The sequence below is a fragment of the Mastigoproctus giganteus genome, chromosome 9 (assembly GCF_048544385.1).
Source record: "Mastigoproctus giganteus isolate SK-2022 chromosome 9, ASM4854438v1, whole genome shotgun sequence".
In the NCBI taxonomy this organism is placed as follows: domain Eukaryota; kingdom Metazoa; phylum Arthropoda; class Arachnida; order Uropygi; family Thelyphonidae; genus Mastigoproctus; species Mastigoproctus giganteus.
The window spans coordinates 89,230,621-89,242,929 of NC_143583.1; the positions used below are offsets into that span (position 1 = coordinate 89,230,621).

At 36.0% G+C, this 12,309-nt stretch overlaps 1 protein-coding gene across 1 annotated transcript in view; it reads right to left on the reverse strand.

Moving 5' to 3' along the window:
* Positions 1–12,309, reverse strand: part of LOC150080530 (thrombospondin type-1 domain-containing protein 7A-like) — a 1,074,234-nt gene that overhangs the window by 707,354 nt on the left and 354,571 nt on the right. The window contains exon 9 of the mRNA XM_090380722.1: positions 8,634–8,833. Within this exon, the coding sequence (XP_090236848.1) occupies positions 8,634–8,833 (200 nt within the window). The remainder of the gene's footprint in view (positions 1–8,633; positions 8,834–12,309) is intronic.

The following is a 12,309-nucleotide window of genomic DNA, read 5'->3' on the forward strand; positions in this document are numbered from 1 at the left end:
TATAAGGAATGCTGAACTGGAATTTGGAGAGTACAATGTGTACAGAAAGGATAGACAGGATAGAAAGGGAGGAGGTGTTATGCTGTTAATTAAGAAAAACATAAAATCAAAAGAAGTGCATCCAGTTGATATAGATGAACAGTGCACTGTTGATTCAGTTTGGTGTGACATAAGCACTGCGAAAGCAAAAATAAGAGTAGGAGTGTGTTATAGGCCTAATGACTCGAATGAGTACAATGAACAATTGTACAGAAAAATAGAGTAGGCTAGTAAATCGGAATGTCTTATAATGGGGAATTTTAACTTCCCAGATATTGACTGCAACGTGTTTGATTCTAAGGAGCATTAGCAACTAATGCCATATTGCTCCGGGATATGCGGTGGTCATTCCTTGACCTTTCCGCATCCTCCGTATTTGGTGGTGACGGGCTCGAACCCTCGTCTAATCAAGAAGTGTGTGCTGCGCACTGCTGCTCCTTCCCACCTGGCTACGGAGGCACCACTGCAACGTGTGGGTTGGTCACTCACACACTAGTCAGACTTGTGGATTTATTGGATGATTGTTTTCTGCAGCAGCATGTTCGAGAGGCAACCAAAGAAGGTAATATCTGGATCTGGTTATCAGCAGATCATCGTGTATTAAGAATTTGCAGATAAAGGAACCACTAGGTGGCAGTGATCACAGTGTACTGATGTGGGATTTACTTAAAGATTTAATTACCATCGGGGGTAAAAGACAGGGTTTTTGCTTCCGTAAGGGGGAGTACAGTGGTCTCCGACAGTTTTTAAATTCTGTACAGTGGGATCAACTGACAATGTTACCATTCAAGGAATTAATCGTGGATGCTACTAAAAGTTTCATACCTATTAAGAAATATTGTTCAAGGTTAAGCTTAAATTGTTATCTAATGAACTAATGAGACTCGTAACAGAAAAGAAAAATGCATGGGATAGATATAAATTATCAAGCGACTCAGAAGCCTATGGCAGATATAAGCTAGTCTGTAATCAGGTCACAAAGGAGGTTAGGCAGGCGAAGGCAGATTACGAGAAATCCTTGGCAAAAGATGCTAAGAAAAACAGCAAGGATTTCTTTACTTATATAAACTCTAAAAGGAAGGGGTTGAATCTGATTGGTCCACTTGACATAAATGGTATGACTGTTGATGATCCTGCTCAGATAGCAAACAAACTGAATGAGTATTTTGCATCTACATTCACATATGAGGAATTATTAAGATTTGAAAATGGCAGAAGGTTATCAAATTGTAGCACGATACTTAATGATTTTGTAATAACTGAGAGCAAAGTGGAGGAAAAATTGTTGAAGTTAAACATAAGTAAAGCACCTGGGGTGGATGGGATCCATCCAGTTATATTAAAGGAGGCGGCAAAGCAACTAAGCAAACTCTTACCATAATTATGAGAGCATCCTTGGACTCAGGGGAGGTTCCCACGTACTGGAGATGTGCAAATGTATCCCCAATTCACAAAGGGGGATCGATGGGTGACACGAGTAATTACAGACCAGTTAGTTTAACTTCTGTTCTGGGTAAAATAATGGTGTCGCTGGTTAAAGATGCATTGCAGGATCATCTAGACAAGACTGCAGCAATAATTCACTCACAGCATTGGTTTGTTAAGAGAAAGTCTTGTCTGACAAATCTGATAGGATATCATGATGTGGTTACAAAGGAACTGGATCAAAAAATAATTTTGATATCATATATTTGGATTTCAGGAAAGCTTTTGACACTGTTGTGCATGGAAGACTATTGTACAAATTGGAGCAGAATGGTATTAAGGGTAAGTTGCTACAATGGATAAAAGGATGGTTAAGTTGGCGAAGACAGAGGGTGGTAATCAATGGGTGCTGCTCTTCATGGACTAATGTTATCAGTGGAGTCCCACAGGGTTCGGTGTTGTTTCGTATATTATTATTATTATTAGCTATATAGTGCAAGGAAGCATGAGGCTTATGCTGCACCAGCCAAAAAAAAATTTCTGAATTACCCTGAGAGAGAGAGAGAGAGAGAGAGAGAGAGAGAGAGAGAGAGAGAGAGAGAGACAGAGAGAGAGAGAGAGATAGAGAGAGAGAGAGAGACAGAGAGAAAGAGAGAAGGGAATCACCAAGAAAGACAAGAATGATGATATCCAGCTCAGGACCCTGGGGGTGCCAAGCCCATATTCACCAGATGTGAGCCCCTGGGGTTAAATATTTATCAATGATATTGATGAAGGTATATCAGGCTTAATGTCGAAGTTTGCAGATGATACAAAGGTTGGCAGGGTTGTTAAAGAGAGTAATGGCAGTGTGCTACTGCAACAGGATCTAGATAATTTGGGCAGATGGGCTAAGAAATGTCAACTGAAGATTAACCTTGACAAATGCAAAGTACTGCATATGGGTAGAAGTAACCACAGATAATGTACCAACTGTGTGGTACTACACTTAAGGTGGTAGAAAATGAAAAAGACCTGGGAGTAATTGTGCAGTCAGATATGAAGTTTTCTGAGCAATGCAGATAGGCTGCCAGGGCAGGTCATGGGGTTTTGTCAATGATATATATGAATTTTGCTAGCAGGGAGAAGGAGGTGATTGTCCCTCTGTATAAGGCAATGGTCAGGCCACACCTTGAGTACTGCGTACAGGTCTGGAGGCCTCATTTTAGGAACGATGTAGATTTGCTTGAGCATGTACAGAGAAGGGCAACAAGATTGGTGAGGGGAATGAAGGGATCCTCTTACCAAGAGAGGCTTAAGTTCTGCAAATTGCAGTGGCTGGAGACTAGGCACCTGCACGGTGATCTGATTGAGGTGTATAAGACCTTGAATGGGTTGAGCATGCTGAATTCTGATGGGATCCTTCCACTTGTTCAGATTACGAACCTAAGGGGGCATAAATTCAAATTAAGAAAAGACAGATGTAGAATAGATGTGCGGAAATTTGCCTTTAGCCAGCAGGTGGTTAATTGCGGGAACAAACTTCCATCTGTCGTTGTGGAAGTTGACAGGTTAAATAAATTTAAGGAGGAACTGGACAGGCATTTGGAGGGAATGGTGTGATTTTTTTTTGGCTTATGCGCCATAAGCTCATACACTTGCTTTCTTGCATCACATGCCACTACTACTACTACTACCTGATAATTTATATGCATCCCATACATTTTTCTTCTCTGCCACAAGCCTATTAATTCATCTGATATCCATTTAGGCCTAAACCCTGAACAGTATTTCTTATCTGGAATGAAAAGCCTAGTAGCTTCCAAAATTAAGTCCCCGAAGGCTTCCCATTTAGAATTCAACGTTGGTAACATCATCAGTTCATCCCACTGTACAGAATTTAAAAAAACTGTCTGAGACCTCTATAGTCACCTTTACGAAAGCAAAAGGTCCTCTGTTTGCCTCTTGAACATGTTGTTGTAGAAAAGATGTCATCCCATAAATCCACAAATGTCTTGCTAGTGTGGGAGTGAACAAACCACAAGCTCTGGCCAATATCTGAAAAGTTAAAATCCTCCATTATTAGAAATTCTGATTTACTGGCCCACTCTATTTCTCTCATTAGGCATATAACACACACCTACTCTCATTTTTCTATATTTAGCATTAGTGTACGTGCAATTATTTATTTTATTTTTTTGGTAATTGTTGGCGCATAGGCTTCTGTGGCCATAATGCACCTCCCAAGGTTTTTGCAGTACTTTGATCCAAGCCCAAGGCGGGAATTGAACCCGCGACCTTTGGGTTGCCAGGCAACTATGTGCAAGTATACATGCACTTGTTCTTACTCTTAGTTACCCTAACACACCACGTATTTATTTGTTCCATGATGTCTCCCAGCAGCTCTTTATGTCCCTAGCAACTTGTTCTCTAGGCTGCTGCTCATTACAATAGAAGCAGTGCAAGAATCACCTTTAGCCTCTGCCTGCAGCAAACTTTAATCTTTTAGTCTGTGAATTCCCCCTCCCCCAAACTAGCAGTTTTCCGACCATCCTAACAGTGCCCCGATAGCATCAGCTATCGAGTTACTAAACCCTTTCAAAATGGATAAGTTTTTAAAAATGAACCAAAATGAACATATGGGGAAAAAAATGATACATTACCACTACATTCACAGTTGTCTGATTTAGACCTACATTTTTCAAATGCAAAGAACAAAAAATTAAATAGTATGTATTTCTCTCCTCTTGGGAATACGATTATTTTGTAATATATAATAGTAGCAGAACTGGTGTAAATTTCTTATTATGTCAGGCATGTTTGGCTAGCTATTGGAAGTTAAATTGTGAAAGCTATTACCAAACATGCCATAGCAATTTTCATTAACTTTTCCCAAATTTGGTGATATTAGAAAAGCTAAACTTCAAGAAAAAAAATGAAACTTGAAAGAGAAAAATATTTTAAATTTAGGTCAAGCTAATAGTAGTAAAGGGTTAGTGAATGAAGTTTCATTTATTTTATCAAATATAATTGCAAAGAATTCATTGTCCTACACTAGTGGTGAAATAATAAAAAAAAGTGTAGTGTGATCATTAGAAGTGCTTGCAAGCATCTTACCAGAAAAACAAAGAGCTACTTTGATTAGCTTGACCAAAAATATTCCTTTAAGTAATAATGCAGTTTCAAATCGAGTTCTTAAAAGGGCAGATGTAATATTCAATAAATTATTAGGTAGAACTGAAAGTTGTGTATTTTTTCCACTGGCACCTGATGAGTCAACTGATGTTAGCATTAGCACTAGCAAAGGCACATGATGCAAGAAAGCAAGCTTATATAGCATCAGCCAAAAAAAAAAAAAAAAAAAAAAACTTATTCACCCATTCACTCGCTTCAAATGTTTGTCAAGTTCTGCCTTGAATCTATTTAAGCTATCAACTTCTACAACAACAGATGGAAGTTTGTTCCAGCAATCAACAACCCACTGACTAAAGGCAAACTTCCGCACATCTATCCTACAACCGTCTTTCCTCAATTTGAATTTATGCCATCTCAGGTGATTATTCTGAGCAAGAGGAAGCATCCCATCAGCATTGAGCATGCTCAAACCATTCAAGGCTTTATACGCCTCAATCAGATCACCTCGCAGGTGCCTAGTCTCCAGACACTGTAATTTGCAAAACGTAAGCCTTTCTTTGTAAGAGCAACCCTTTGTTCTAATCTTGTTGCCCTTCTCTGTACTCATTCCAACAGCTCTACATCCTTCTTAAAATGAGGCCTCCAAACCTATATACAGTACTCAAAGTGTGGCCTGACCATTGCCTTATACAAGGGAATAATCACCTCCTTATCCCTGCTAGAAAAATTCCTGTATATCATTGACAAGACACCATGAGCTACTATTGCAGCCTGACTGCACTGCTCAGAAAACTTCATATCTGCCTCCACAATTACCCCCAGGTCCTTTTCATTCTCTGCCAGTGTAGTACCATAGAGTTGATACATTACTCTGGGGTTACTGCTTCCCATATGTAGTACTTTACATTTGTCAATGTTAAACTTCATTTGCCACCTCTCAAGGTCATCTGCTCAACTTTTCTAGATCCTGTTGCAGCAGCATACTGTCATTAACAACCCTGCCAACCTTCGTATCATCTGCAAACTTGGACATTAAGCCTGATATACCATCATCAATATCATTTATAAATACAGAAAACAACAATGGACCCAACACTGAACCCTGAGGGACTCCACTAATAACATTAGTAAACAGAGAGCAGCATCCATTGATTACCACTCTGTCTTCTTCCACTAAACCATCCCTTTATCCATAGCAGCAATTTGCCGCCAATGTCACACTGCTCCAATTTGTGCAGCAGTCTTCCATGTGCAACAGTATCAAAGGCCTGTTTGAGGCATATCACATGTTTCAGACATATCACAACTCATGTGCTTTGTTCATTTGATTCAACATGAGGGCAGCTGTGAAGAAAATTTTTTGGCTATTCTGCTGCTTAATGGTCATACAACTGGAAAAGATGTATATGATGCACATGAAATTCCTCACAGTGAGCAAATTTGATCTGAATATAATTATATCAAATGTTATCAATGGTGCGCCTTCCATGATTGGTAAAAAAACTAAGGCTTTATTGCTTATCTTAATAGAGACTAAAGGATACCGAATTTTGTGCATTATTGCTGTGTGATTCATATTGAGGCCTTATGTTCGTGAATTATTATTATTATTAGCTATGTGGTGCAGGGAAGCCTAAGGCTTATGCTGCACCAGCCAAAAAAAAAATTCCCGAGTTACCCTGAGAGAGAGAGAGAGAGAGAGAGAGACAAAAGTAGAAGGAAATCACCAAGAAAGAGAAGAATGATGATATCCAGCTCAGGACCCTGGGTGTGCCAAGCCCATACTCCCGAGATGTGAGCCCCTGGGAATATGAAAGATCAAAAAGAAATTATAGGATGTCTTAAAGTCATTGTCAAAGTCATCAACCATTTTATTGCTAAATCCCTAAATAAGCAACTTCTAAAAATATTTTTGGAAGATCTTCGCACCACATTCTGATCTTATTACCCATACACCTTGTTAGCTCAGTCATAGAAAGTTCTTTCCAGAATTTGGGAGGTGTGTGAAGAAGCAAAAGCTTTTCTAATAGAAAATAATAAAGAAAACTTTTTTAATGAAATGTTTACTGAAGATTTCAAGATTACACTTTCATTCATTGTTGACATCTTCAGCTATTTAAATGAGTTAAATTTGGGGGTACAGAGAAAAGATAAATTTGTGGTAGTTTTATATGAGGAGATTATTGCATTTGAGAAAACTTCAAGAGTTTCAGAATCAAGTTTTAAAATGAAATTTGCTTCATTCTACTACTCTTAAAAAATGCCTTGAGGAAACTGCTGGGGATTGCCCATCGTTTGTAATGAATGTAATCAAACACCTTAGTGACCAATTCCAAGAAAGATTTAAATAGTTGAAAGAGCAACCTCCCAAAATTTGAATTAACAATAAATTACAGAAATTTTAAAATCAATAACTTGGAACAAATTTTCAATCAAAATGATATAGCAACTGCTGTGTTAGAACTTGTTCATATGCAGTCATCTTTAGTTCTGAAATATCTTTACCAACAACAAACTATTTTAAAATTCTGGGGGTTCTGATCCAACTGCAAAAAAAAGTTCCTTTTTTTTAAAAAAAAAGAGAAACATTCAAAGTACTTTCTATGTTTGAATCAACATACACATGTGAAAATGCTTTTTCATTAATGAACAATATCAAAAACAAAAAAAGGGCAAGATTGTTGACATCACATTTGGAAAAAAAATTTGCAATATCGCTTCATAAGGGAGAAATTAATTTCAAAAGGTTTGGCATCATCTCTTTGGAAATCAGGCCACACCTTGACTACTGTATACAGGTCTGGAGGCCTCATTTTAAGAAGGATGTAGAGCTTTGGAATGAGTACAGAGAAGGGCAACAAGATTAGTGAATGGAACAAAGGGTTGCACTTACGAAGAAAGGCTTAAATTTTGCAAATTACAGTGTCTGGAGACTAGGCACATGCGAGGTGATCTGTTTGAGGTGTATAAAGCCTTGAATGGTTTGAGCATGCTCAATGCTGATGGGATGCTTCCTCTTGCTCAGAATAATCGCCTGAGAGGACAAATTCAAATTGAGGAAAGATGGGTGTAGAATAGATTTGCGGAAGTTTGCCTTTAGCCAGCGGGTGGTTGATTGCTGGAACAAACTTCCATTTGTCGTTGTAGAAGTTGATAGCTTAAACAGATTCAAGGCAGAACTTGACAAACATTTGGAGCAAGTGGATGGGTGAAATAAGGGTTTTTTTTTTTTTTTTTTGGCTGATACTATATAAGCTTGCTTTCTTGCATCATGTGCCTCTGCTAATTCTAATCTGTTGTTGTGGAAGTTGATAGCTTAAATAAATTTAAGGCTGAACTAGACAAACATTTGTAGTGATCAGATGGGCAAAATGGAAAGGTTTTTTTTTTTTTTTTTTCTGATGCTGTAGTGTACTCTTGCTTTCTTGCATCACATGCCTAAACTAATGCTAACCTGAAATTTTAAACAAATAGGGTCTTGGCACTTTCTGGTACCATGCCATTCTTCAAGCAAAATCCAAATAATTGCAAAAATGGTGGCAGGGCACTTTGCAGGTCCTTGCACCAAATTTATATATGAAAACTAAGAAAATCACTTCAGACACTATTGCAGTAAAAGTTTGACTATATTTAGGAAAGTATAAAACTTTCAGATTTTTAATCATTGATTAAAAATCTGGGAACATTCAAGGGGAATCTCTTATGTGACCTGCCAGTTAGCCAGGAAAAACAATTACAATAATTAAGCAGGTTCCAAAAATTTATGTACTCCTGAACTTAAGAATCTGAATTTACAATAAACACTGAAAACATAAAACCATTTCTTTTATTCTTTAAAATTTAAAGAATAAAAGAAATAAAAATAAAAATTTAAAGAATCTTTTATTCTTTAGATTTAAGTCATATTATATGCCATCTCAGCTCCAAAGGGTTAAAAGAAATGTTTCATTAGAAGTGGAAACTGTTGTACTCAGTTAAAAAAAAAAAAAAAAAAAAAAAAAAAGTGACAATTATTAACAACTAAGGAACTAGTAAAACAATAAAAGAAAACTTACCCCATCAACTCTTCTACAAAACACTTCCCTTCTTTTTTGTCCTTCACCACAGTTTCCATTTGTAGCCTGACACTCATTCCAATCACCATAATCCCATTTAAACAATTCCACATCATCACATATATCAACTTCCTCTAAAAATGGACATTCTAAACCTGGAGTTGGCTTAACTAAAATTTGTCTCTTCCTTAATGAATAACCTGTAAAAAGAGAATATAAATGCATGAAAAAGTGAAAATACCAATTTAAAATCAAGTACAAATAAATTATAGTAAAAACTGTCTTCTAAATTAAATTTGAACTATAGAAAAAGTGAAGACCTGCTATTTTTTTAATTTCTAATCAAACTGCACAAGATACCTGTATGGCTGGTACACAGAACTTAACATTACTCATGCAATGGTAGCAAAAAACCTCAGAGGTGCTTCACAAAAGGAATCTTTGTCCGATTGTAAATTCAAGGTTAATGACTGAAATTTTGTCCATCATCTAACTAAAGATGATTTTACTGGAATAGTGTACAATGGGTCACAATAGAGTTCTCAGACTGGTGCAGTTAAGTTCAATGAGTTGGAAAATAAACGGAAGCAGTATGTTGCACTTCAAACTTCTTCCAACAGATAGTGGTAGAGAGATTTTGCAGAAGACTAATAGATTGCAAGTAACAATCAGTTTTGTTAGCAGGCCCGGCCTTAGGCATAGGCCAGCTAGGCAGCTGCCTGGGGCCTCCAATTCAAGGGGGGCCCCAGTCACAGAGGCAAATGCAAGTTCTTGGGTTAAATAATGATGACCAAGTAATAACAGTGTTCGGATGAATGGAATTACTGTTAACTTTGCCACACTTTCTTTTCACAAAAATTCTAACATTTCTTTTCTCTCACGTTCCCTCATTTGTTTTACTGCCCCCTTTCCAAATTCACAAAAATGGTGACCATAGGTATAGAGATAGAATCTCTGGTTACTTTAAGGGCTCTTTAGAACCTTTCCCTTTTCGCCACATGAAGGGTAAGAGGATAGGTCCGTTTAATAGTTTCCAGATATCACTGATACATTGTTTCATAAAGTGTGAAACAATGTATCAAAAGGCTTGTGTAAGAGTTTCTCATAAATACATTTCTAAGAATATTTCCCAAACCCTTCTTGAAAAAGGAGGTTGTTTCAGATGATCAGTCTCGTTTTACTGTTCTTTGTCGTAACATCGACAGTTCTATTTCTTGCATTTTGTATACATCAGTCTTTGGATAACTGGTTTAAGAAGACGTAAAGAAATTCAAATTCTTCTGAAATAACTGAATTTCGAGCTTTTACCTCAATATTTTGCATTTATTGTAAGAAATTTTCTCCAGACAAAGGTAACAGTTTTAAGAGTTCTTCGTCATCGATAAATTTCTCTTCCCGGCAACTTTTCTAAAAAGAATGCTTTCTACGCCACCCTATTAGCAGTATTTGGTAAGTGAATCTAATTTTTATGTTACAAAATTTTGTTTAATTTTCGTACTTTGGTAATCAGATCCGCATTTATACTTTTGGAGGCCTTAAGCGCAACATCAGTATGAGGACCCAAAAGGTCAGTTCAAAACAATATGATGTAAAACAGTTGGTTCAGACATTTATTTCGGTTAATAAAATTATAGGTATTTTTGAATTTATTGAAAGTAAAAGTCGACATTTATATAAAAATTCGTAGTAAATTAATTCATTAAATATCTATGAATAAGAATCTTAAACAAAACTGTAATTAGCAGTGGCGTAACTACCCTTTTGTGGGCCCAGGTACATTGCACCCCCCTGCACAACGACAGTTATACCACTGGTAACTAGACTGTTTTTCATAAAGATGTTATCGAGCGCTTTAAAGCGAGGCCCCGTGGAGAGTGAGGACACCAGCTTGTGCCTTACGGTAAATGTGGCTTTGTTGGTAATTCGAGATGATACAATCATCTAGGAATGACGAGCTATTCATATAGTTAAAATAAAATTAATGATTCAGTCTTCTTTCTGAGACACAATTTTTTAAATAAATCTAATTACATTTCAATCGCAAATCTGCATTCATCAGTGGCAAGATACTCCTTGAAAGACCCAGAAAGATCAATTTGTAGTTTAAGGGAAGGTCCGAATATCAATTTAATTTCCTTATTAATAATAAAGTCCTGCAAGAGAAAGGAACACCTACCTATGTGTCAATGAACAGTTTGAAGAAACTAAACTTATAAAATATTTATAAAATTCCTCGTAATGTTATTTTAAATAAAAATAACTTATAATTAATACTGAAATTTCTCCTAAGTTTATTATTACCTAGAAATCACTCATTTCTTTAAAAAAAATTGTAATAGAATTTTTTGGGCGTGAATATTTACCATTTATATTCTTATAAAATCAATAACTACGGAAAAAGATTAGGAATTCAAAATATTCATATAATATCCTGTTTTAAAACAATTTTACTGGATTTTGAAATGAATTAAATTTATTAGCAAGGAAAAGTAAAGAAATATTTCAATAATATTTAATAAAAAATGGGGATAAAATAATTATAAACAAGACTTCTTGCAAGTAAACAATGGTATTTGATGAAATGTTTTTATTATATAAATTTTAACAAGAGTATATTTTAATTCTATTAGATTAAACATGCTTTCTTTGCAGGATTCCTTTAATTTAACACACCCTTAAATGTCCTAATCAAAGTTAATAACCCTATTTGGCCCTTTATCAATCACAAAGACTAGTTGACTATAATTCGGTACCTCTGAATAATAGTCAACTAGTCTTTGTGATTGATAAAGGTCCAAATAGAGTTATTAACTTTGATTTTCCTCTGGATGAGAATAAGGCACTTTTCTGTGTCATACTACACTCGGAAACTTTTAAATGGTGAATTAATCGACCGTCGTGGGCTGGTTTATTTTAAAAATCTTGACTGTGTTTTTTGCTTCTGTTGCAAGTTGTTTTCTGATTCAGAAAACAAATTTTCAAGTATTGGATTTAAAGACTGGAAGAACCTTTCTACACTGATAAGAGAACACGGATTTTCAACAAAATACAGAGTCACAAAGGAAATGGACTAGTTTGAAAATCGTTTAAACAAAAATCAAACACTTGATAAGGAATTGCAAAAATCAATTGCGAAAGAAAAATTACATTGGCGGGTGTACTAGAATGTATTTTAGCTATCGTACAGTTTCTGGCACAGAAAAACATGGCTTTCCGTGGTAGCAAGGAAAAGCTGCATGCTCGTAACAACGGGGAATTTTTTGGGACTGGTGGAATTAGTTGTGAAGTTTGATCTTGTTTTAGGTGAACACATTCGGAGAATCAACAATTCTGAAATTCATGATCATTACTTACGTAAAAGAATGCAAAATGAATTTATTCATCTAATTAGCAAAAACGTCTTAGAAAAAATAACAGCTAGTATAAATAAATCAAAATATTACTCCATGATTTTAGACTGCACTCCAGATGTTAGCCATCAAGAGCAGATGACTGTAGTAATATGTTTTGTTGAAATAATTGGGAAATCTGTAGAAATCGTTGAACGGGATAACGGGATTTGTTTTAACAGAAGTTTTCTTGGAAAAGTTGAAAAAACTAGGTACAAATTTCCGATTGTCACGGTCAAGCTTATGATAATGGTTCTAATATGAAAGGTTGTTTTATTTATTTTTTT